The sequence below is a fragment of the Bufo bufo genome, chromosome 3 (assembly GCF_905171765.1).
Source record: "Bufo bufo chromosome 3, aBufBuf1.1, whole genome shotgun sequence".
In the NCBI taxonomy this organism is placed as follows: Eukaryota; Metazoa; Chordata; class Amphibia; order Anura; family Bufonidae; genus Bufo; species Bufo bufo.
In genome coordinates, this window is record NC_053391.1 from 289210596 (window position 1) to 289238341 (window position 27746).

The 27746-nt window shown below is 42.2% G+C and overlaps 1 protein-coding gene across 1 annotated transcript in view; it reads right to left on the bottom strand.

Annotated features, from left to right (window-relative positions):
• Window positions 1–793: 793 nt before the first annotated feature.
• ITPR3 (inositol 1,4,5-trisphosphate receptor type 3) overlaps window positions 794–27746 on the bottom strand; it is a 605308-nt gene continuing 578355 nt past the window's right edge. The window contains 3 exon segments of the mRNA XM_040424182.1: window positions 794–1825; window positions 2987–3148; window positions 14748–14908. Of these exon segments, the coding sequence (XP_040280116.1) occupies window positions 1724–1825; window positions 2987–3148; window positions 14748–14908 (425 nt within the window). The 3' untranslated portion in view covers window positions 794–1723.

The following is a 27746-nucleotide window of genomic DNA, read 5'->3' on the forward strand; positions in this document are numbered from 1 at the left end:
CTGTGTCGAGGGGACATCCTCTGCATCTAGAGGAAAGAAGGTTTGTACACAAACATACAAGAGGATTCTTTACGGTAAGAGCAGTGAGACTATAGAACTCTTTGCCTGAGGAGGTGGTGTTGGTGAATTCACTAAAAGAGTTCAAAAGGACCCTGGATGTATTTCTAGAGTGTAATAATATTACATGTTATAGTTACTAGAGATGGGTTGTTGATCCAGGGAGTTTTTCTGATTGGAGTCAGAAAGGAATTGTTTTCTCCTGAAGTCAGAAAAATTGGATTCTACCTCACAGGAGGTTTTTTGCTGTCCTCTGGATAAACTTGCAAGAACGTCTTTTTTCAACCTTATAAACTATGTTACTATGTAACTCACTTGTTCATAGAGGTATGCCATCATCCATCATCTTTTCAGTTGCTACTCCATCTCCCATCAAGATAAGGCTCAAACCAATGTACATGGTAAAGACTGTTTAATTTTAGAGAGGGCTATTGTATTCTGTCTATTTTTGTGTTTGCTTTACTTTAAAGGGGTTTTTCGGGAGTACAATACTGATGACCTATAATCAGGATAGGTTGTCACTATCAGATAATTGGGGAGGACAGACTTCTGATACCCCTGCATTCAGCTGATTCAAGAGGCTTTAGTTCCAGTTACCAGGCCTACAGTATGTGCATTTACAGTGTTTTTTACCTGTTTTGTCTCACATTGTACAAGTCACCAGAATAAGTGCAGGATACAAGCGTCAAAAAATGCAGCACAGTTATGAAATGAAAACAGAATCCAAATCCAGTCCCATGATTACACACATTTGAGTATTTTATTAAGAGGTAAGGAGAAACTATTTTATTACCATTTCTATGTTTTACTAGTTACACAACCTCCCCTTCTTCTCTGTAAACAGTAGTTTTCTCAATTAGCAAAATGCCTATTTCATCTGCAACAGGCCACGTCTATGAAATGAGACATAGGAATATGCACATGTAATATTTGTAAACCTATAAATTTTTCACAATTGCAATTAAACCATCCAAACCAACCAAGTACACAAAAATTATATACTTGCGGGTCTATTAAGATTTTTCATCTGCACTGAAATTAACATCTATATTTGCTGTACCCAGTCAGTACTATTTAAGGATTGGTCTATTACCACTAATCTGACCTCATTCAATATTTAACTTCACTTCTAGTCTGAGGAATAGTTAATGGTGCAATCTGCCTCAACATCTAAAGCAGACTATGCAAAATGAGTCAATAATTGTATCAATCTTATTAATAGCCTGACACATTGCCAATAGCGCTTGGAGTACTAGGTAGGTGCTGCTAATTATTTGTGGTAGTGAAAGATTGCATTATATTAATCTTCTTTACAATATCAAGAACCATTTAACAGGATTAATACATGTTCTAATTGAACTTTGTGCAAAGGGCTTTTTCCCCTTTGTGTTTTTAATATTTCATTCCAGTGTTGTTCATAAAATCCCTGTGCATATAGACATTTACAGATATTGCACCACAGCATGTCTGCCTGGATCCATTTTAGTTCCAGGAAACTTGGTTCTTCATTGCTACTATCATGTCCTGCACTTACATACCCAAAAACCTCCTTGTTTCACATAAAGAGCAGCAATATCATTATGATGCATATCAATGGCACAGTGTTAAACTACGGTCTTCAGCAACATTTTATGGTGCACAGCTAATTTTCAGTCTTTCCACTCTGTCATTGACTAACTACAGCTTGGTTGCTGGCCATTGAGTGCCCCACATTCGCCTGTACATCCACAAATCCCATTCTCTGCCGCCGCTTCCGTTGCTCAGTCATCTAAATGAAAAAAATGTACAGGAGAATTAACAAATATTTCTCTATATTGGTTTCTGCCTCAGTACTTACACTCTGAAGTCCAGCATATACAGGTGAAACTCGAAAAATTAGAATATTGTGCAAAGTTAATTTATTTTAGTAATGCAACTTAAAGGGTGCAACTAATATATGAGATAGACTCATTACATGCAAAGGGAGATATTTCAAGCCTTTATTTGTTATAATTTTGATGATTATGGCTTACAGCTTATGAAAACCCCAAAGTCACAATCTCAGGTACCCTTTGTTTAGGGGGCTATGGATTAATTAGCTGACTAGAGTGTGACACTTTATGCCTAGAATACTGAACCTTTTCACAATATTCTAATTTTAAGTTGCATTAATGCAACTCCTTTTAAGTTGCATTACTGAAATAAATAAACTTTTGCACGATATTCAAATTTTTCAAGTTTCACCTGTACTAATCTCTAAGGAAAGTTAAGCAAATAATAAATTACTTGCAGAGTGTTTGAAGGAATTCCAGAAGAGTTGAAACCTTGACATCCAATACTAAAGCAGTAAAACGGAATTCTTTAATATGGAAAGGGTGAGAGATCCATTATCTTCTAGGAATAATTATTCACCATCATAATAAACACTAGAAAAAGTCAGCCTCAGACCTTCTATAGCCATAATAGTTATTGGTGGCTGAATGTGTTGTTCATTGGTAGACAAAGCCAAGAATATCCAAATCATCCAAGTATGCATGTGGCATGTTAAAACAGATGGCATATTGCAAACATATAGTTTTATAATATAGTGCCACACAATGGCTCCATAGTATGACTCCTTAAAGGACTTCATGTACCTCCTCTACAATTTACAGGGGGGTGCATGTACAGGCTGAGCCACATGAGCTCTGTTTAGATGCAGATTTAGCCAGCCAGATAGCAATCCAATGGTAAAATGTAAACACATTTTAATCACAACAATTCTAAAGTTATTTTAGAACTATGTGACTATATGGTGCTAGTCTGTGACATCATCTATTTTCATACTAAGCTGCCACTGTCGTTTATGCCTCTATAAAATATCCATCCATTCCCACACTAGCTAACTACATAGGCTTTGTGACTGCCCATTGCCCTCTGTTAGTGAAACGGATTAAGGTGAATTCTGTACCTGTTCTTTGAGTTCATTGAGCTGCGATGTTAAATGAGTAACCAGCCGCATGGTTGAGTTCAGTTTGTCCTGGAGGCTACGTATCTCATTTTGCTCTCCTTCTCCTTCGTTACTGACTAGAGACATTGCTCTCATCCTGGGGAACCAGTCCAGGTTTTTACTCTGCAAAAGAAGTCATTAAATGTAATGAACACATATTGAAATTGGTTCAACAAACGTATTTAACTATATGCCCACTCAAATACATATCTGCAGATGTCTTGTTTCCTCCCTGCATATATTTCCTAATCTTGTCAAATTTTTAGACAGAGTAAAGAGTAAATCTCTGTATGGAAACAGGTGCTTTTCCTCATATTCAGCATGATATACTGCCCTGAAATGATGATTTAGGTGTCTGCAATAATTTGTTCCCAATAATCAACCCAACAATTACCACTTGTAAATCCCACGTTAAGTATAGAGAGATTTAAAGGGGTATTCCCATCTGAGACAATGGGATATGTCCCCATTGTCTGATAAGTGTGGGTCCCACTTATCGAGAACGGAGCAGGGACAGTGGTGGCTGGAGGACCTCGGGTTTCCGCTGTTCGGCCACCACCAAGTGCTCTTTCCATGGAAGTGAATGGGAGTGCACCATGTTTACGCGGGCCACTGCTCTCATTCGTTTCGGCGGCCCCATAGAAATGAATGGAGGTTGGCTGCATATGCACAGTGTGCCCTCCACCACTTTCAGGGCTCCATTGTCAGTAACACCAAGCTGTTATTGTACCTGAAATGAAGTCTAGAGCAGTTAATGCATTATGCTACCCCACACCAAAATCCCGGGAGTAGGACTGGTATGACATTTCCTTGTGAAGGCCTCTTCATGGTTTTGTCCATGTGGTCTACAGATCAATCTCTGGCTATCACTGTGTCGGAGACGAAAGTAGGATGCTGAAGAGAACAGACCTACATTCCAGCTTCCATTGCAATCTTGATGTGCATCATGATAGCCTTTTGAGAGTGGTGGTGTGAGGTCAATGAACACCTGTAGCTGGACGTCTGGCTCATAGCCCAATTTTGTCCAAATGCCTTCTGATAGTTTGTGGAAACTGTTTGCCACCTTGACATAGGATGCATGTCCAATTTCACTTGCAGTACAAAACGTATCACTACATGCCATTCTTCTAATTAGATGATCTGTCCGTGCAGAGATTCACCTCTGTGCTCCTCTTGCTATCATTCCAGTTTCTAATTGTTCTCCCAAGTACTGGGGGTATGCATTGCTGAACTGTGCTGAAATCTTGGCTTAGGTGCATAGCGAACTGCTGGAGTGATAAACCAAGGTCTCTCAGTTCAATGATTATGTCCCTCTCAGTTTGCTACAAGTGGCAAGAACTGGTATGTCGATGAGCATTGCACAATCATCCCACATGACTTGATTTTTGAGGTTTCATGTGGTTGAAAAACTTTTCTTTCAGTCTAGCGTTTATGCCCCTTCCACATTCCACAGATTGGAGCAGAGTGTTTAAAAATGTGATCATTTGCAGATTTTAGCAATACCTGCTACTTCCTCAATTTGCATAACCTTGTGGTTAGTCCTTCTTGATACTGCAATTTCATTGTTGAGGAGTATATACAGTATATCAATCTGCTCAGCTCATTCTGTTAATATGCTGCCTGCAAATTGCACTGCACATTGTGGTGACAGGCCCTCTTTAAATTGAATATCCACCTTTGTATAGCATTTTTTCTTAGTCATTCCAAAATCCTAGCTGATTGATTTCTTGATATATCTAAACAGTAGTTGGAGTTATATTTCTGTTGGAGTTCCACTACCAGCAGTGGTTAACTTAACACGCCCTTCCAAGATTGAAAGGGTCCATCGAATTAGTCCTCTGTTACAAGTCATTATGCGCTTCCTTGATTACATAGACAGGGAGGCCATCTTGAGCACATTTCGGGCAGGAAATCTTCGAAACAGCTCAAGGGCCACCAGATGCTCCTTTTTGCAGACTTATCTGCAGCAGTCACTACGAGGAGCCACAAAAGTATCAATGTCTGCTCTCTTCTTGTCAAGCGGCAGATCAGATTTCAACTACAAAACAGTCTTTTGGGTGACAACCATAGAGGGGAAAACACTCACCTTCCGGGCTCCTCAAAAAGCGGACTTCCTGCATTCCTTGGATTCTACTGTGCCAGAGAAGAAACTCGGGGGTCACAACATCTATGCTGGATATTCGCGTTTCTCCTCCCCCAGGATGTTGTGGTCAGAGGTAGTTTCAGGAGCAAGGGTGCCAAAACAGGAGGGCCTAACTCTGAGGAGCCAGCATCCTCTTTGCTCAGGGAAACCTGGCAAGATTATCCACCCCTCGGATTGACTCCAGTGACCTTTTCTTGTTGTTGGCTGGGGCTGTCACTGTTGGAGGGGTGGTAGGCTTGTTTGTCTACGCTCTATGAGAGCTAGTATTATCGGTTTTACCAGGAATTTTCCTATGCATATGGTTTTCAATACTTAACTGTATAGGGGGACTGGATCGGTACAATCCCAGAAAAAAATGAGATCCATAATGCAAATATGGTGGGATATTTTGCTAGCAGCAGTTTGTTTTTTTGTGTACTGTTTGGTCGGGAATTGGGGGGATAGTTTGGTTATGGAGTTTTGCGGTCTTCGGCTCTCTCAATTTCCAATCTAACGACAGCTGTCATATCTTTGGGACCCCTGCCTGTGGGTATTGAAATTCAGATGCAGAGATCATTGTGCATTTATTACTACACGGGTCATTTCCTGGAACATTAAGGGATTACAATCTCCACAGAAAAGGATGATGTCGCTGCGTTACCTTAAGAAGCTCAAACCAGACGTGGTGCCCCTTCAGGAGACACATCTGAGTAGTTGGGACTTCGACAAAATGAAAAAATTGTGGCTAGGCCAAGTATTTGGCTCATCTGTTATAAATAGAAAAGCAAGGGGTCTTTATCAAATTCTTAAACCCTTCCCACGTCAGGTCACATAGGTTGCTTCTTATGACCAGGACCACTGGATACACATAGATACCCTGGGAGATCATTTAGATACCCTTGGAGATCATTTCATTCAGGGATGTTCGGCGCTCGGTAACAAGATCTGTTTTGGCAGTCCTTGATCAAGTGCATCTCAACAAGGTGATGGGTGAATCTCCAGCCCTACTTACCCTGGATGCAGAAAAAGCTTTTGAAAATGTCGGGTGGGTTTGGCTGGAAGTAGTTTTGGACAGGATGGGCTTTCGGGGTGGGGGGGCGGGGGCTTTTGGATCTGTCAGGTCTGTATGCAGTTCCCAGGGCTCAGAAATACACTCCAGGTTTCCTGTCTGCCCCTTTTACCCTTCAAAAGCGAACTCGTCAGGGATGCCCCCTATTCCCATTAATACTTGATCTAGCTATTGATCCACTGGGAAGTTTCCTTTGTGACTCCCCATTGGAGGGTGTATCAGTCACGAACTGTCGAATTAAAGCAGCTCTATTCACCGACAATATCAAGTGGAGCTTACTCTGGCTACAAAATTAACATCTCAAAGTGTGAACTTCTGCCGCTGTCTTCGAAGAGAGGTAATAGGGTCTTTCGGGCCTGGATCTCACCCTTTACTATTGCTAAAACATACATCACCTAGCTTGGAATTAAAATTGGACGCACTCCCGATAGTCTGATGTACCCCGCTTTAATAACAAAAATAGAATATGACTTAGTTTGCTGGTATTCTATACCTCTTTTATGTCTTGGCCTCTGTCATCTAATCAAGATGATGAGTATGTCTAAACTGCTTTATCCCTTACAGATTATCCCCCTGCTCCTAAAACATTCGGATGTCAAAGGTGTGAAATTCGCTTTTTCTAGATTTATCTGGCAGGGGGCCCAACCACGGATATCTCTGACTAAACTCATGATGCGTCGTGAACAAGGAGGGGTGAACTTTCCAAATTTGAGGGGTTACTCGAACTTGACCCCTGAAGAAGCGCTGGTGTCACCATAGGATATTAGGGCTAATGTACAGAATAAACTTTCCCATCTACCATCCTCTATTAAGAGATCTTTAATGTTTTGTGACTCCGTTCTCGCTTGGAAGATCCTTCATAAACAGTTTGGCATCTCATATCAAGTTTCCAAACATTACCTGATTTCTTACCAGGACATGCTAGTACATTGTTCAGGACATGGTCTGAACAGGGGGTTAGGGTACTGGGAGACTCCTACAGAGATGTCCCCTAGGTTTGGTCTGAAGGGCACTAATTGTTTGCAAGTTATGCAGCTTAAGTCTTATTGTAAACATTTACTTTGTGATATGTTCAAAGAATGGGCTCCTAATATGTTTGATTCCTTTATTTTGAGATCTCAACGCCCCAGTATATCTCTATTGTATCGTGACTTAAAAGACAGATTTCTCACTTCTCACCCAGATAAGGTGTTCAAGCGCTGGGAAACCATCTTGAATATTGCAGATGTAAAACAACTTGTCAACCAGGGCTTATTGGCAATCTAGAATCATATAGTCAATGAAAAATGGAGGGAGACACACCTAATTTTATTCACCAGGCCATATATGCTTTAAAAGTTCCTCGCACCCCAGCTACACTTTATAGATTGACTGCTTGTCTGCAATGTGCTCAGACATAAACCAATAAACAAGAACACACATATACATAAATAACAAATATTGTATTAAATAGTCACATAAAGGACAATCAGACTGACAATAATAAATATAATTAGTACATAGCAGTAATGCAGTAGCGCTGCGAATCAGCGCCACACCAAGGTTACACCGGATCACTGTACCCCCACAGTGCACCCCTCCTAATGGCCTGCAATAATGTAAGTGCAGAGATAAAAAATCTCCCCAGCAGGCCAAAGGAAAACGTGCATTGTGATAGACATACAGGTGAAAACATGCCAACCAAGTTGCAATGGTAATTGGAAATAATATGTAATATCAGTATCAAAAACATCAGACACACTCATGTGCCAAATCCATCTGGAACCCAAATAACCGCAACAGGCATGTAAAACACTAATAAAGCATGTAAAGGGGGACACACCTTAGAGCCCTGGTGAGCGCACCCCGACGCGCGTTTCACTCGGCTTTTTCAAAGGGGCGTCGGGGTGCGATCACCAGGGCTCTAAGGTTTGTCCCCCTTTACATGCTTTATTAGTGTTTTACATGCCTGTTGCGGTTATTTGGGTTCCAGATGGATTTGGCACATGAGTGTGTCTGATGTTTTTGATACTGATATTACATATTATTTCCAATTACCATTGCAACTTGGTTGGCATGTTTTCACCTGTATGACTATCACAATGCACGTTTTCCTTTGGCCTGCTGGGGAGATTTTTTATCTCTGCACTTACATTATTGCAGGCCATTAGGAGGGGTGCACTGTGGGGGTACAGTGATCCGGTGTAACCTTGGTGTGGCGCTGATTCGCAGCGCTACTGCATTACTGCTATGTACTAATTATATTTATTATTGTCTATCTGATTGTCCTTTATGTGACTATTTAATAAAATATTTGTTATTTATGTATATGTGTGTTCTTGTTTATTGGGTATATTGAGTTTATGCTCACACATGATATTTTCATCTTTGTTGATGATTATTTCGGTTATAATGTGCTCAGACAGCCACAGACTTAAATCATGGTCTATGGTTCAGTCCTCTTTATTAAATATATTGAGACCAGGTGGGTAAACTTTTGTAGAATGTCAGCACATTCCATAGATCAATGCAGAATACAATAATACTCTTCCATTCAGGGTCTCTGTCAGTGGACAGTAGTGGGGGCACTCCTACAGTAGGATTCCAGCCATTGGTCACTATTTTAATAGTGGCCAAAAAATGCCTCCTCCAAATCTGGCTCCATCCGAAGGTCCCTCCAGGGGAGTCAGGTGGTCTCTCTGACAACTAAGATACTTTTCTTAGAGAGGTTGGAAGTTCTTAAGTATCAGGAGAGGCCATGGAAGATGTTTATTATGTGGCTATCTCACCCCTGTGGAAATAGGGAACTTTGAGTCCTTTTCGCCTTACCCCCTGCTACCTGGAGAAGGATTTCAAGGGGACTTTAAGTGGGCTTTGTGGGGGACTTTAAGTGGGACCCAAAGGGATTATTAGGTGCTGCCATTTGGGGTGGGTGAGTTTGATGCCGCATGGGGTAGAGGGAAGGGCTTTACTAGTAAATTATAGGGCTTGGCTCTGAGAATACCTCATCGGGGGAATTCTGTTTATTCTGGATATGGACATTTTGATTACTTGTGCAATCCTCTGTACATTTTCTTTCTTTATTGTACTAAGTCATTTGTTGATATGCCTTTATATTTTTTATGGCTGCATTATCTTCTGAAAACTTTAATAAAAAGAAAAAAAAAACACCAATACGGCACATATGTTTTTTTGTGGCAAAAAAACAAAACTGTGGAGGTCTATGGAAGAATGCCAGGCAATTAGGGAAAAAACACCAGACTCAATGCATGCTACTGACCCAAAAATGCACCTCAAAGATGAAAAAAACAAAAAAAAGTCAGTTTATCCTACATTTAAAATTTGACATAGACTTTCATGCAATATCTGGAGCTGACATTTTTTGCCTTGAAAAGCCATAACAGCAGCTTCACAAAACATGACAGCAGCTTTACAAACTTTCGTATATATACAGTATATATACACAGTATACAGGGTGGGCTATTTATATGGATACACCTTAATAAAATGGGAATGGTTGGTGATATTAACTTCCTGTTTGTGGCACATTAGTATATGTGAGGGGGGAAACTTTTCAAGATTGGTGGTGACCATGGTGGCCATTTTGAAGTCAGCCATTTTGAATCCAACTTTTGTTTTTTCAATAGGAAGAGGGTCATGTGACACATCAAACTTATTGGGAATTTCACAAGAAAAACAATGGTGTGCTTGGTTTTAACGTAACTTTATTCTTTCATGAGTTATTTACAAGTTTCTGATCACTGACACTAAACTGTGTAAAGTAATTAACACTGAAGAGGACAGTATACTACTACAGAGGGATCTGGATAGATTGGAGGCTTGGGCAGATAAGTGGCAGATGAGGTTTAACACTGACAAATGTAAGGTTATGCACATGGGAAGGAATAATGCAAGTCATCCGTACATAGTAAATGGTAAAACACTCGGTAACACTGACATGGAAAAGGATCTAGGAATTTTAATAAACAGCAAACTAAGCTGCAAAAAACAGTGTCAGGCAGCTGCTGCCAAGGCCAATAAGATAATGGGTTGCATCAACAGGGGCATAGATGCCCGTGATGAGAACATATTCCTACTACTTTACAAATCATTAGTCAGACCACACATGGAGTACTGTGTACAGTTCTGGGCTCCAGTGAACAAAGCAGACATAGCAGAGCTGGAGAGGGTCCAGAGGAGGGCAACTAAAGTAATAACTGGAATGGGGCAACTACAGTACCCTGAAAGATTATCAAAATTAGGGTTATTCACGTTAGAAAAAAGACGACTGAGGGGAGATCTAATTACTATGTATAAATATATCAGGGGTCAGTACAGAGATCTATCCCATCATCTATTTATCCCCAGGACTGTGACTGTGACGAGGGGACATCCTCTGCATTTGGAGGAAAGAAGGTTTGTACACAAACATAGAAAAGGATTCTTTACGGTAAGAGCAGTGAGACTATGGAACTCTCTGCCTGAGGAGGTGGTGATGGTGAGTACAATAAAGGAATTCAAGAGGGGCCTGGATGTGTTTCTAGAGCGTAATAATATTACAGGCTATAGCTACTAGAGAGGGGTCGTTGATCCAGGGAGTTATTCTGATTGCCTGATTGGAGTCGGGAAGGAATTTTTTATTCCCCTAAAGTGAGGAAAATTGGCTTTTACCTCACAGGGTTTTTTTGCCTTCCTCTGGATCAACTTGCAGGATAACAGGCCGAAATGGATGGACAAATGTCTTTTTTCGGCCTTATGTACTATGTTACTACTATGTTACTATGTTACTTATAAAATGTGTTCAATGTGCTGCCCATTGTGTTGGATTGTCAATGCAACCCTTTTCTCCCACTCTTCACACACTGATAGCAACACTGCAGGAGAAATGCTAGCACAGGCTTCCAGTATCCGTAGTTTCAGGTGCTGCACATCTCGTATCTTCACAGCATAGACGATTGCCTTCAGATGATACGAGATGTGCAGCACCTGAAACTACGGATACTGGAAGCCTGTGCTAGCATTTCTCCTGCGGTGTTGCTATCAGTGTGTGAAGAGTGGGAGAAGAGGGTTGCATTGACAATCCAACACAATGGGCAGCACATTGAACACATTTTGTAAGTGGTCAGAAACTTGTAAATAACTCATGAAAGAATAAAGTTACGTTAAAACCAAGCACACCATTGTTTTTCTTGTGAAATTCCCAATAAGTTTGATGTGTCAAATGACCCTCTTCCTATTGAAAAAACAAAAGTTGGATTCAAAATGGCCGACTTCAAAATGGCCGCCATGGTCACCACCCATCTTGAAAAGTTTCCCCCCTCACATATACTAATGTGCCACAAACAGGAAGTTAATATCACCAACCATTCCCATTTTATTAAGGTGTATCCATATAAATGGCGCACCCTGTATATACATACATATACAGTGCTGTGAAAAAGTATTTGCCCCCTTACAAATCTCTTGTTTTTGCACATTTGTCACGCTTAAATGTTTAAGATTATCCAACAAATTTGAATATCAGACAAAGATAATCTGAGTAAATACAAAAATGAAGTTTATAAATGATGATTTCATTTATTAAGGGATAAAAGCTATCCAAACCAATCTGGCCCTATGTGAAAAAGTAATTGCCCCTTAAACCTAATAACTGGTTGTGACACCCTTGGCGGCAACAACTGCAATCGTTTGCGATAACAGGCAATGAGTCTTTCACATCTTTGTGGAGGAATTTTGGCCCACTACTTTTGCTGAATTGTTTTGATTAAGCCAAGTCGGGTTTTCAAGCATGAACGGCCTCTTTAAGGTCATGCCACAGCATCTCAATTGGATTTAAGTCTGGACTTTGACTAGGCCACTCCAAAACCTTTCTTTTGTTTTTTTCAGCCATTCAGAGGTGGACTTGCTGGTGTTCTTTGGATCATTGTCCTGCTGCAGAACCCAAGTATGTTTGAGCTTAAGGTCACAAACTGATGGCTGGAAATTCTGGTAGAGAGCAGAATTCATGGTTCCATCAATTACAGCAAGTCACACAGGACCTGAAGCAGCAAAGCAGACCAAGACTATCACACTACCTCCACTATGTTTGGCTGTCAGTATGATGTTCTTTTTTTAAAATGCTGTGTTAATTTTTTACGCCAGATGTAACTGCACGCACACCCTCCAAAAAGTTCCACCTATGTCTCATCAATCTATTGAATATTTTCCCAAAAAGCTTGGGGATTATCAAGATGTTATTTGTGAGACGGGCCTTTGTATTCTTTTTTTGTCAGCAGTGTTTTTCGCCTTGGAACTCTCCCATGGATATCATCTCTTTCTCATTGTTGAACGATGAGCACAGACCTAACCTGAGACAAATCCACAAAGTGAAACAGCCGGCACTCCACTATTCATGCGGGGTGCACGTGTCCGGGGTCGGTGTCCCGCAGATTCACAAAGGAGAAGACCGACACTCGCTAAAGTAGATGCAATGGTTCTTTTTATTGCCACATGGAAGAAACCAAGTAAGTGTATTCGATTACAGAGTCGAAACGCGTCACTTACTTGGTTCCTCCATTTGGCAATAAAAAGAAGCATTAAATTTACTTTAGCGAGTGTCGGTCTTCTCCTTTGTGTGTTGCTTACCTGAGACAAGTGAGGCCTGCAGTGCTTTAGATGTTGTTATGGGTTCTTTTGTGACCTTCTGGATGAGTCGTTGATGCACTCTTGGTGTAATTTTGGTAGGCCAACCACTCCTGGGAAGGTTCACCACTGTTCCAGGTTTTCTCCATTTGTGGATAGTAGTCTCACTGTGGTTCGCTGGAGTCCCAAAGCCTTAGAAATAGCTTTGTAACCTTTTCCAGACTTATAGATGTCAATGACTGTGTTGCTTTTTGAGATCTTTTAGCCTACTTCATGTTGTCACACAGGTTTTAAGTGATTTCTTGATTCGACAGTTCTGGTAGTAATCAGGCCTGGGTGTCTGTACTGAAATTGAACTCAGCTTTCCAAAAACTGTGGTTAATCACAATTCATGGTGAAAGGGAAATTATTTTTTCACATAGGGCCAGGTTGTTTGGGATAGCTTTTTTCCCTTAATAAATGAAATCATCATTTAAAAACTGCTTTTTGTATTTATTCAGGTTATCTGTGTCTGATATTCAAATTTGTTTGATAATCTGAAACATATACGTGTCACAAATGTGCAGAAAGAATATAAATCTGTAAGGGGGCAAATACTTTTTCACAGCACTCTGTGTGTGTGTGTGTGTGTATATATATATATATATATATAAAACTAAAAAATAGAGCAGCACTCCAGGTTGGTGCTGCCATTCATTGCATATACACTCACCTAAAGAATTATTAGGAACACCATACTAATACGGTGTTGGACCCCCTTTTGCCTTCAGAACTGCCTTAGTTCTACGTGGCATTGATTCAACAAGGTGCTGATAGCATTCTTTAGAAATGTTGGCCCATATTGATAGAATAGCATCTTGCAGTTGATAAAGATTTGAGGGATGCACATCCAGGGCACGAAGCTCCCGTTCCACCACATCCCAAAGATGCTCTATTGGGTTGAGATCTGGTGACTGTGGGGGCCATTTTAGTACAGTGAACTTATTGTCATGTTCAAGAAACCAATTTGAAATGATTCAAGCTTTGTGACATGGTGCATTATCCTTCTGGAAGTAGCCATCAGAGGATGGGTACATGGTGGTCATGAAGGGATGGACATGGTCAGAAACAATGCTCAGGTAGCCCGTGGCATTTAAACTACAATTGGCACTAAGGGGCCTAAAGTGTGCCCAGAAAACATCCCCCACACCATTACACCACCACCCTGCACAGTGGTAACAAGGCATGATGGATACATGTTCTCATTCTGTTTTACGCCAAATTCGGACTCTACCATTTGAATGTCTCCACAGAAATCGAGAGTCCAATTTTGGTGAGCTCGTGCAAATTGTAGCCTCTTTTTCCTATTTGTAGTGGAGATGAGTGGTACCCGGTGGGGTCTTCTGCTGTTGTAGCCCATCTGCCTCAAGGTTGTGCGTGTTGTGGCTTCACAAATGCTTTGCTGCATACCTTGGTTGTAACGAGTGGTTATTTCAGTCAACGTTGCTCTTCTATCAGCTTGAATCAGTAGGCCCATTCTCCTCTGACCTCTAGCATCCACAAGGCATTTTTGCCCACAGGACTGCCGCATACTGGATGTTTTTCGCTTTCACACCATTCTTTGTAAACCCTAGAAATGGTTGTGCGTGAAAATCCCAGTAACTGAGCAGATTGTGAAATACTCAGACCGGCCCGTCTGGCACCAACAACCATGCCACGCTCAAAATTGCTTAAATCACCTTTCTTTCCCATTCTGACATTCAGTTTGGAGTTCAGGAGATTGTCTTGACCAGGACCACCCCCCTAAATGCATTGAAGCAACTGCCATGTGATTGGTTGACTAGATAATTGCATTCATAAGAAATAGAACAGGTGTTCCTAATAATTCTTTAGGTGAGTGTATATATATATACACCTGCAGTACTAAGAGCATTTTCAGTGTTGAAGCTGACCTTTATCATCTGTGCCACATAGCTCTCTGGACCAGTGTAATCTGTCTTGTTCTTCACTCTCACCAACACGATGAAGTACAGATAATTCCAGATATTGTGCTCTTCCTTAATGTGCTCCTCAAAGGACACGGTCTTATTGTCAAACTTATCTCTCTCCAGTCCTGCAGAAGTGAATAAGATTCCCATTTTACAAGCAGATAAGAATATTGATAGTATGTGTGACATTAAGACAATCTTTAGTGCAGCTGTGTCTGTGATAAACCATATTCAGACTGGGGCAACTGCATAAGGCTACTTTCACACAGGTGTTTTGGTTTCTATTTCTGAGATCCATTCAGGGATCTCACAAGCGGTCCAAAACGGATCGGTTTTGCCCTTAATGCATTCTGAATGGATAAGGATCCGCTCAGAATGGCTCAGTTTGGCTCCATTCCGCTTTGGAGGCGGACACCAAAACGCTGCTTGCAGCGTTTTGGCGTCCGTCTGACGAAACTGAGCCAAACGGATCCGTCCTGACACACAATGTAAGTCAATGGGGACGAATCAGTTTTCACTGACACAATATGGCACAATAGAAAACTGATTTGTCCCCCATTGACTTTCAATGGTGTTCAAGACGGATACGTTTTGGCTATGTTAAAGATAATACAAACGGATCCGTTCTGGACGGATGCATGCAGTGCAGATCCATGACGGATCCGCACCAAACGCGAGCGTGAAAGTAGCCTAAGACAGGTATTGAAAGATAACATTTTTATTGTTTTATTATATATGTGATCTACTGAAATTTTTCTTTAATCACAAGGGAAGTAATAAATTGAATTTTTTCTCTTTAGAAAAAAAACTGAATTAAAACAATTTTAGACCTGAATTACCGTACGAAATGGCAAGAATTTACATTTCAAAGTTATAACATCATCTTTGTCCAGTATAAATGAAAGCAGCTGCACTATAAAATATAAGAAAATATAAAAAAATAAAAATACTGGAAACTGGAAAGTCTATCCAAATGGCCTTATGGTTTTGACAGGCCTCATGCACACGACACATGTTTTATTCCATGTCCGTTGTTCCGTTTTTCGTGATTTTCTGCGGACCCATTGACTTTCAATAGGTCCGTTGAAAACTCGGCTGATGCACAGTTTGCCATCCGCGTCCCTGATCCGTGGTTCCAGTCCGTCCAAAAAATATAACCGGTCCTGTTTTTTTCACGGAAAACGGTTCGCGGACCCATTCAAGTCAATGGGACCGTTAAAAAACGCAGAGGCACACAAGATTGTCATCCGCGTCCGAGCGTCCGTGTCCGTTTTTTTCCTATCATTTGCATGGCAAACTTGACTTAGATTTTTTTTTACTTTCCTTCATGTCTGGTGATCCTCCAAAAATAAAGGAAGACACATGGAAAAAAAAACAGAAACGGATCACGGAACAACGGAACCCCATTTTGCGGAACGGAACACAACAACGGTCGTGTGCATGAGGCCTAAGTATTGGAAAATGTCAGAAAGATAATGCCATGCATGATGAGAAAGGGAGCCACTTCCTATTCTTTTGATTGTGTTTACTCTTGCTCCCATTTGTATATGCACTAGGTGCCGACAGTTTGATACAGAATGCGAACTGGGACAGAGACGGAGGATAGAGTTGAACATTTTTTCCTTATGACTAGTTTTATACGGAATGGTCTTACTATCTGTACTACAAAGTTGCCATTTTCATATTATGCATACTTTATATGCATATCATTATAAATCGCTGCCTCGGGAAGGAGATGCTGACATTTTTGGAGTGAAAAAAAAAATGTTAAATCATTTTTACATGTAGAAAATGTCACTAATTTCTGGCATTTCACACAGATTTAATGCTGTTTTTAGTGTAGTTCACTGAGTTACCCTCAAGCTTTCCTCTCATTAAAGTAACTGTCATTAGCTGAAATGACAATTTGGCAACATGAGTCTTGATAGTCTAGTGACTAGTTTGTACAGTACTTGCTGATGAGGTTTATATTTATAATATAACATAGCTTGTGCAATTAGTATGTCAGCTTGGGATATTAGTTTTGGTGTAAAACACCTCGTGCCTGAACCAAGGTGACCTTTTACTGGTTACAATGAGACTTAATGGGCATCTGTCTGCAGATTTGTATCTATGAAACTGGCTGACCTGTTGCACGTGCGCTTGGACGCTGAAGGCATCTGTGTTGGTCCCATGTTGTGCCCACATTGCTGAGAAAAACAATATTTTACTATATGAAAATGAGCCTCTGGGAGCAATGGGGACATTGCCATTATTCCTAGAAGCTCAGCTTTCTCTGCACCTGTGCCCTCTCCACTTTGATTGACAGAGCTAGATATTATGATGTTTTATTGCCTGGTCCTGTCAAACTGCAGGAGGGAGGCAGTTGCAGACAGAGCAGAGCCTCTAGGAGTAATCGCAACTCCCACGTTGCTTGTAGAGACTCATTTGCACATATTAAAACATCATTTTTCTCAATATTGTGGGCACATATGAACATGAGACCAACAAAGATACCTTCAGCTACCAAGCGCACATGCAACAGGTCAGCCATTTTATACAGTGTGGTGATGTATACAGTATAAGTCCTGGGAGGAGTGTATATCCCACCCATATACCTCAGCTGGGTGAGAACTGAAATCCAGAAAGCTGCAGTGGTTTCAGCAAAGTGTAGTTTGCTGAGACAGTTTTGTCTAGATGTTGTTCTGAGCTGGATTTCATGTGGACTGGGGGATAGGTTTGGTAGTGGGATCTGCCAGTCCACACCCTTCCACTACATGTATTGTCTTTTGCCAGAGGTGATTGCAGGTGAGGCCTTTGTAAAGCTTGAAGTTTGGGGGGCCCAGCGACGCCTACGGAAAGAGGGTTGAACGGTCAGAGTAGGGAGGACTTTGGACCATCTCCCCCCAAGGGTGCTGGTGTGGTCACAGTCTAGAGGCTGCTGGACCGTATATGGCTGAGGAAGCCAGATCTAATCCTGTATGTGAACGGTGCTCTATTGGTGAGGTAGAGACGACACATGTATTAGGTAGAGCCCAGACAGGCAGGTGTTTATTTTCGATGTTTGTGTGTGATGGTGCTGAAGTGCCCAAAATAAAGCACCCTATGGACTTGAACACCATTGTCAGAGGAGAAGTCTTTGATTGTGACCCCCCTGAGAGAGAGCGATCCCTTACAACAGGTACAAATCTGCTGACAGATGCCCTTTAACCCCTTACGGACACAGGGCATACAGGTACACCCTGATGTCCCGGTACTTAAGGACACAGGGTGTACCTGTACGCCCTGTGTATTTCCGATCACCGCCGCGCGACAGGCGGTGATTGGAACTAGGTGCCTGCTGAAATCAATCAGCAGGCACCCTGGGTCAATGCCAAGGGGGATCCTGTGATACCCCCTGTATCGGCGATCGCTGTGGATTAACCCCTTCTATGCCGCTACCGCGGCATAGAAGGGGTTTGTGTTTGAGGGAGCCCATCGAGTCCCCGTGCTGCTGTGGCAGGCACTCGAGCCCGGTGCCATGCAGAGGCTTCCCAATGCCTTGCACTGCATAGGGAACTGCCTTCTACGGGAGCGGAGGAGATCTAGCCTCAGGCTGGGTCTCCTAGGTAACCTGTTAGTGTATTACTCTGTGTAATACACTAACAAGCAATGTATTACAATACAGACGTATTGTAATGCATTGCAGAGGGGATCAAACCCCCAAAAGTGAACATCAGAAATAAAGTAAAGAAAAAAAAAGTAAAAGAATGTTTTTAATAAAATTAATCATGTAAAAAAAACACCCCTTTCCACTTATTTTATAATAAAAAACAAAACAAAACACACATATTAGGTATCGCTGCGTCCGTAATGACCGGCTCTATAAATATATCACATGATCTACCCTGTCCAATAAATACCATAAAAAATAAAAATTAAAATGGTGTAAAAAAAAGCCATTTTTGTCACCTTACATCACAAAAAGTGCAACACCAAGTGATCAAAAAGGCATATGCCCTCCAAATAGTACCAATCTAACTGTCACCTCATCCCGCAAAAAATGATCCCCTAACTAAGCCAATAGCCCATAAAATTAAAAAAACTATGGCCCAGAATATGGAGACACTAAATCTTTTTTTTTTGTTTAAAAAATGCTGGTATTGTGTAAAACTTAAGTAAATAAAAAAAGTAGACATATTAGGTATCGACGCATGCGTAAGAACCTCCTCTATAAAAAATATCACATGACCTAAACCCTCAGGTGAACACCGTAAAAAAAATTATATAAAGACTGTGTAAAAAAAAGCCATTTTTTGTCACCTTACATCACAAAAAGTGTAATAGCAAGCAATCAAAAAGTCATACGCACCCCAAAATAGTGCTAATCAAACAGTCATCTCATCCTGCATACGAAACCGTCATCTCATACCCTACCAAAGATAATCGTCCAAAAACTGAAAAAACTATGGCTCTCAGACTATGGAGACACTAAAACATGATTTAATTTGTTTAAAAAAAGAAATCATTGTGTAAAACTTAAATAAATAAAAAAAAAGTATACATATTAGGTATCGCCGCGTTCGCAATAACCTGCTCTCTAAAAATATAACATGACCTAACCCCTTAGGTGAATACAGTCACCTTACATCACAAAAAGTGTAATAGCAAGCGATCAAAAAGTCATATGCACCCTAAAATAGTGCCAATCAAACCGTCATCTCATCCCGAAAAAAATGAGCCCCTACACAAGATAGTCGCCCAAAAAAAAAATATATATTTTTTATGCTTTGTTATGTATAACTAACAAATAACTAAAAAAAAGTAGTCATATTTGGTATAGTCGCATCCGTGACAACCTGCTCTATAAAAATACTGCATGATCTAACCTGTCAGATGAATGTTGTAAATAACAAAAAATAAAAGCAGTGCCAAAACAGCTATTTCTTGTTACCTTGCCTCACAAAAAGTGGAATATAGAGCATTAAATTCACTTACTAACAAACCAAGTATCTGGTTGTAGACTGGCAAGTCTGGCTAGAGTAAAATTTGGCTTTTTGAAAAAAAATATATAACACATTTCCTGTAAAAGCTCAGAAAAATTGCTTATGTAAAACATGCTTATAATAAAAAAGATTTTATTTATAATTAATAGCATATCACATTAAAAAATGAAGCACTTTTTGCAATAAGAGGTAAAAGAGCATTACTTGCAGTAGCCTTTTCTCTCCCATATATTGAAGAATTTGGTTAGTACTTTGTATTGATATCTGTAAGCCAAACCTAGGAGTGGGCCAAATAGACAAAAAGTATATTCATGTCTTCCAAGATGGAAATCCACTACTGGTTTCAGCTTGCAAAGTACTGACCAAAATATTCCACATGTGAAAGTGGTAAGGAAAGTTAGTAAAATCTGGCTACAAAGGGTTCTAAAGGGTTACATACATAGGATTACTAAGGCCAGAAAAGTTAACTACTTCAATTTATTTATATAGATTTGAAGCTATAGAATACTTCTATGACATGACATCAGCACACTGTATGTAACACATCTATGAAAAGATGGAATAAATCCTGCACTGAATGCAGATATACAGGAACCAGTCTTTGGGAGAGATACAAATTCAAGATTTAAATATAATATTGCCCCTCTATAAATCCCTTCTTAGGCCTCATTTTGGGGGGTACGGTTTTGGGCACACTGTAACATGGACATAGAATTATAGGGGAGAGGGATTTAAAAAACAGACATTAGCATATACAGTGGATATAAAAAGTCTACACGCCCCTGTTAAAATGTCAGGTTTCTGTGATGTAAAACAAAAGAAATGAGACAAAGATAAATAATTTCAGAACTTTTTCCACCTTTAATGTGACCTATAAACTGTACAACTCAAATGAAATACAAACTGACATCTTTTAGATACAGGGAAGAAAAAAATATAAAAATAAAATATGGTTGCATAAGTGTGCGCACCATTAAACTAATACTTTGTTGAAGCACCTTTTGATTTTATTACAGCACTCAGTCTTTTTGGGTATGAGTCTATCAGCATAGCACATTTTGACTTGGCAAGATCTGCCCACTCTTTGCAAAAACACTCCAAATCTGTCAGATTGCGAGGGCATCTCCTGTGCACAGCCCTCTTCAGATCACCCCACAGATTTTCAATTGGATTCAGGTCTAGGCTCTGGCTGGGCCATTCCAAAACTTTAATCTTCTTCTGGTGAAGCCATTCCTTTGTTGATTTGGATGTATGCTTTGGGTTGTTGTCATGCTGAAAGCTTTCTAGCAGAAGCCTGAAGGTTTTGTGCCAATATTGACTGGTATTTGGAACTTTTCATAATTCCCTCTAGCTTAACGGCCCCAGTTCCAGCTGAAGAAAAACAGCCCCAAAGCATGATGCTGCCACCACCATGCTCCACTGTGGGTATGGTGTTCTTTTGGTGATGTGCAGTGTTGTTTTTGCGGCAAACATATCTTTTGGAATTATGGGCAAAAAGTTCAACCTTGGTTTCATCAGACCATAACACCTTTTCCCACATGCTTTTGGGAGACTTCAGGTGTGTTTTTGCAAAATGTAGCATGGCTTGGATGTTTTTCTTTGTAAAAAAAGGCTTTCGTCTTGCCACTCTACCCCATAGCCCAGATATATGAAAAACACGGGAGATTGTTGTCACATGTACCACACAGCCATTACTTGCCAGATATTCCTGCAGCTCCTTTAATGTTGCTGTAGGCCTCTTGGTAGCCTCCCAGACCAGTTTTCTTATCGTCTTTTCATCAATTTTGGAGGGAGGTCCAGTTCACTGTTGTGCCATATTTACTCCACTTGATGATGACTGTCTTCACTGTGTTCCATGGTATATCTAATGCCTTGGAAATTCTTTTGTACCCTTCTCCTGACTGATACCTTTTAACAATAAGATCCCTCTGATGTTTTGGAAGCTCTCTGTGGACCATTGCTTTTGCTTGTGGGATGCGACTAAGAAAATTTCAGTAAAGACCAACTAGAGCAGCTGAGCTTTATTTGGGGTTAATCAGAGGCACTTTAAATGATGGCAGGTGTATGCTGACTCCTATTTAACATGATTTTGAATGTGATTGCTTAATTCTGAACACAGCTACATCCCCAGTTATAAGAGGGTGTGCACACTTATGCAACCACATTATTTTCGTTTTTTTTGTTTTCTTCCCTCCACCTAAAAGATTTCAGTTTATTTTTCAATTGAGTGGTACAGTTTATAGGTTACGTTAAAGTTTAAAAAAAAGTTCTGAAATGATTTATCTTTGTTTCATTTTTTTACTGCACAGAAACCTGACATTTTAACAGGGGTGTGTAGTCTTTTTATATCCACTGTATATATATATAAAAATATATATACACTGTATATACATACTTGGGAACACTTACAAAACACTATGAGGGGCAATGCTGATAGCAGTACAGCAGTGCTCATTCAACTTGTGTCTGCACTGCAAAGGGAACCGGACAATCCCTAGCATGCACTTGATCAGAGTCATCACAAGCTCCTAAGGGAGCAGGGCTAAAAGTGAAATGTCTGCAGTCATGGGAGTACATAGAAATCATTGGGCCCCATAGCAAGAATCTAAACTGGGCCCCCATGCCTGATATATAGCCCCTCCTGCTACCTATTCCTTGCCCCTCCCCTTACTCCGTGAACTGTGCTTGCTGCTGTTGCGTGTTATACAGTGTGCCATCAGGGTTGGACTGGGATTACAAAACAGCCTGGCACACAAACCCCACCAGCTATAAATTATATTGTATAATACACTGCTCAAAAAAATAAAGGGAACACTTAAACAACACAATGTAACTCCAAGTCAATCACACTTCTGTGAAATCAAACTGTCCACTTAGGAAGCAACACTGAGTGACAATCAATTTCACATGCTGTTGTGCAAATGGGATAGACAACAGGTGGAAATTATAGGCAATTAGCAAGACACCCCCAATAAAGGAGTGGTTCTGCAGGTGGTGACCACAGACCGCTTCTCAGTTCCTATGCTTCCTGGCTGATGTTTTGGTCACTTTTGAATGCTGGCGGTGCTTTCACTCTAGTGGTAGCATGAGACGGAGTCTACAACCCACACAAGTGGCTCAGGTAGTGCAGCTTATCCAGGATGGCACATCAATGCGAGCTGTGGCAAGAAGGTTTGCTGTGTCTGTCAGCGTAGTGTCCAGAGCATGGAGGCGCTACCAGGAGACAGGCCAGTACATCGGGAGACGCGGAGGAGGCCGTAGGAGGGAAACAACCCAGCAGCAGGACCGCTACCTCCGCCTTTGTGCAAGGAGGAACAGGAGGAGCACTGCCAGAGCCCTGCAAAATGACCTCCAGCAGGCCACAAATGTGCATGTGTCTGCTCAAACGGTCAGAAACAGACTCCATGAGGGTGATATGAGGGCCCGACATCCACAGGTGGGGGTTGTGCTTACAGCCCAACACCGTGCAGGACGCTTGGCAACACCAATATTGACAAATTCGCCACTGGCGCCACTGAGCACATGTGACAGAGTCTGGAGACGCCGTGGAGAACGTTCTGCTGCCTGCAACATCCTCCAGCATGACCGGTTTGGCATTGGTCAGTAATGGTGTGGGGTGGCATTTCTTTGGCGGGCCGCTCAACCCTCCATGTGCTCGCCAGAGGTAGCCTGACTGCCATTAGGTACCGAGATGAGATCCTCAGACCCCTTGTGAGACCATATGCTGGTGCGGTTGGCCCTGGGTTCTTCCTAATGCAAGACAATGCTAGACCTCATGTGGCTGGAGTGTGTCAGCTGTTCCTGCAAGACGAAGGCATTGATGCTATGGACAGGCCCGCCCGTTTTCCAGACCTGAATCCAATTGAGCACATCTGGGACATCATGTCTCGCTCTATCCACCAACGTCACGTTGCAGCACAGACTGTCCAGGAGTTGGCAGATGCTTTAGTCCAGGTCTGGGAGGAGATCCCTCAGGAGACCGTCCGCCACCTCATCAGGAGCATGCACAGGCGTTGTAGGGAGGTCATACAGGCACGTGGAGGCCACACACACTACTGAGCCTCATTTTGACTTGTTTTAAGGACATTACATCAAAGTTGGATCAGCCTGTAGTGTGTTTTTCCACTTTAATTTTGAGGGTGACTCCAAATCCAGACCTCCATGGGTTGAAAAATTTGATTTCCATTTTTTTATTTTTGTGTGATTTTGTTGTCAGCACATTCAACTATGTAAAGAACAAAATATTTCAGAAGAATATTTAATTAATTCTGATCTAATGTGTGTTATTTTTGTGTTCCCTTTATTTTTTTGAGCAGTGTAATAATGGTGCACAATGCACACTGCAGAGGTGAATTTCGCTTTACTTGGTCATGTCATGACCCTATGTAAACCGTTAATACAAGAAAGGAAATAAGATTGTCCACAAAAAATGCTAATCACGTGGTCATGGACATACGTTACCCTCCCTAACAGCAACACATACACAGCAGCATCTAATAACCAGCATGCAGCATAAATTATCTCCCAAGCTTCACCATATAAATACAACATAGCAGCACAAAATACTTCCCCAACAGTGCTAAATAATTATCACCATGAAGTAAAAAATACCCAGCTTTATTGTCCCCTCACAACCCCTAACCCATAGGCAGCAACATTGTCCTCATTGAAATGTCTCACCTCTTTTTGGGACTTGCAGGACAGGAGCAGTGAGGCGGGAGTTGGAGGTAGCGAGCCTCCTGGTAGATGGTAGAACAGAGTGGGTAAAAGGAGGTGTGATGTTACAGGTCACATTTCCAATGGTCAGATAATAAGAGGTATAATAGATGCAGTTGTACAGATATATAGTATATACTGCAGTGTACTGATATGATAGTCTGCCTCCATTGGAGGTACACCACTGTTTGCAGTGAGCCTGTGATGAAACCAGGGAAATACTGGGAATAAAAAGCAGCCATGGCACACAAACTCCACCAACCCATATCCTGTTCAGAACACATGACGTACCGGTACGTCATGTTGTCCTGGTACTTAAGGACACATGACGTACCGGTACGTCGCGTATGGTTCCGATCACCGCCGCCCGGCGGGCGGTGATCGGAACCCGGTGCCTACTCAAATCATTGAGCAGGCACCTAGGCTAAATGCGCCGGGGGGTCCTGTGACCCACCCATGTCGGCGATCGCAGAAAACCGCAGGTCAATTCAGACCTGCGGTTTTCTGCGTTTCCGGGTTATTCCGGTCTCTGGGTACCCGATAACCCAGAACAGGATGGTGATCGGTGGTGTGATTTTACCCCACCAATCACCATCCTGCGATCCTGAGTGGTGATGGTGACATCACCTCTCAGGATCGCCTCTGATTGGTTGGTGGGCGGTCCGACGGGAGATTCAAATGTTGCCAGCGCTCCTCTCCTCCTCCTTTTGTGTCCCGGAGCCGGAGGAGAGAGGAGCTGCCTGCACGTCGTCGATCTGTGCCAGCATCACCCCATCTGTGCCCCCCAGGACCCGATCTGTGCTCCAGCACCCCCCATCTGATTAGCAGGTACTTTTATTGCATCTTTTATTGCATCACCCTAAGTAGGGTGTCTGGGGTCCACAGCACAGCTGTGTGACCCTAGACCACCCAGGGGTGCTGCCGCTTGCCCCCCCCTCAACATTTTTGGGGTGCAGGATTATAATTATTTTTTTGTGTACGCTGACTGTGGCCGGCACTCTTAGCATACGGCCACTGTTAGCGCATCGCACACCCCACCGCTGATCAACTTCGGACGGTTGATCAGCAGTTTTTAATTTTTTGCCCTTTTTTTAAGTTAGTCTTTTTTTTTTATAGTTTTAGGGTGAGTTCGCGAACACCCATGCCCCCACACACACGCACACCAAATAAAGATTTACACGCACGCACATACACACGCAGACACACATTCCCCTATGGCCCGCCGGACGTTCTCGGCCGAGAAAGCATACGCCCAGCTTGCCTCTGACTCCGAGAGTCCCAGTGAAGACGAGGAGGACCCCACTTTCCTGTTGTCATCCGCGTCCTCCTCATCATCTAGCGATGATGATGAGCCCCCAAGGCGGCGGAGACGCTGTGGCCTACCCTAGTACGAGCAGCTCTGGGGCTCGTACTGGAGCCCCCTGCCGGTGAACTTGTCTGGTGTACCCCAGAGCGATATGAGCCCGCGATTCCTGATTTTGTAGGCCAATCAGGAATCCAGATTTCCACAGTGGGCTACACTGAATATGACATTTTTTTGTCATTTTTTCAGTGACCCACTGGTAAATCTGATGGTGGAGCAGACGAACCTGTACGCCCAACGGTTCGTTGCTCAACACCCGGGCTCCTTTTTGGCTAGGCCCGGTGGCTGGACGCCGGTCAGTGCAGCCGAGATGAGGACATTTTGGGGCCTCGTGCTGCATATGGGCCTGGTCAAGAAACCCAGTGTCAGGCATTACTGGAGTGGGGACGTCCTCTACCAGACCCCACTTTACAGTACGGCCATGACACGCTCCCGGTTTGAGGCCATCCGGAAATGTCTGCATCATTCAGGAAATGCAGCATGTCCCCCCTGAGGTGATACTGCCCATGACCGTCTGTATAAGATACGGCCAGTCATCGATCACTTTGGTGTCAAATTTGTACAGGCCTATGTACCTGGAAGGGAGGTCGCGGTTGATGAGTCTCTCATTGCGTTCAAGGTGAGACACATTTTCCGCCAGTATGTTCCCTCAAAGCAGGCGAGGTATGGCGTGAAGCTATACAAACTTTGTGAGAGTACCTCACTTACAAGTTTCGTGTATACGAGAGGCGAGAGTCACGTTTTCAACCCCCAGAATGTCCCCCCACTCTGGGTGTTAGCGGGAAACTTGTGCGGGACCTTATGCACCCACTGCTAGATAAGGGTTAGCACCTCTACGTGGATAACTTTTATACTAGTATCCCCTTGTTCCAGTCACTTGCCGCCAGATCCACGTCCGCTTGTGGGACCGTGCAGAAAAATCAACGCGGCCTCCCTGCCCTCCAGTTACTTATCCCCAGGGGTGAGACCCGTTCCCTTACCACTGGAAACCTGTTGCTGGTCAGGTATAAGGACAAGAGGGATGTCCTTGTACTGTCCACAATTCATGGTAACGGCATCACCCCTGTCCCTGTGCGAGGTACCGAGGCAACGGTCCTCAAGCCCGATCGTCGACTACAATCGGTATATGGGAGGAGTTGATCTCGCTGATCAATTCCTCAAGCCATATAATGCCATGCGCAAAACCCGGGCATGGTACAAAAAATTTGCGGTCTACTTGGTGCAGGTTGCCATGTACAACTCTTTTGTGCTGTCCCGGAGCGCTGGCAACACAGGGACATTCCTTCAGTTCTATGAGGCAGTCCTCAAGGCCCTGATCTTTTCTGACCGGGAAAGAGCAGGCCGGAGCGTCCCTGGCCAACACTTTCCAGGTTGGTCCCCCATACTGGAAAGAAGGGATGAACCCAAAAAAGGTGCAGAGTGTGTCATAGGAGGGGGATACGGAAGGACACCACTACTCAATGTGACATGTGCCCCGATCATCCGGGCCTCTGCATTATTGGTTGCTTCAGGGAGTACCACACTTCCATGGAGTACTAAATGTATATCCCAATTTAGCCACTGACATCGGATAAAAAAACTGCTTCTCAGACTTGAGACACCCAAAAAAATTGTAAAAAACTAAAATAATTTATTAAAAGTATACAAATTATTTATCTTAGCGTCGGTAATAATCTCCTCTATAAAAATACCCCATGACCTAACCCCCCAGATTAACACGGTCCAAAAAAAAAACCAGTGCAAAAAAAGTATTTTTTTTTGTCACCTTACATAACAAAAAGTTTAATAGCAAGCGATCAAAAAGTCATATAGCCCCCAAAATAGTGCCAATAAAACCATCCTCCCATCCCGCAAAAAATGAGCCCCCACATAAGATAATCAGCAAAAAAAAATAATAATGACTCAGACTTTAGAGATACA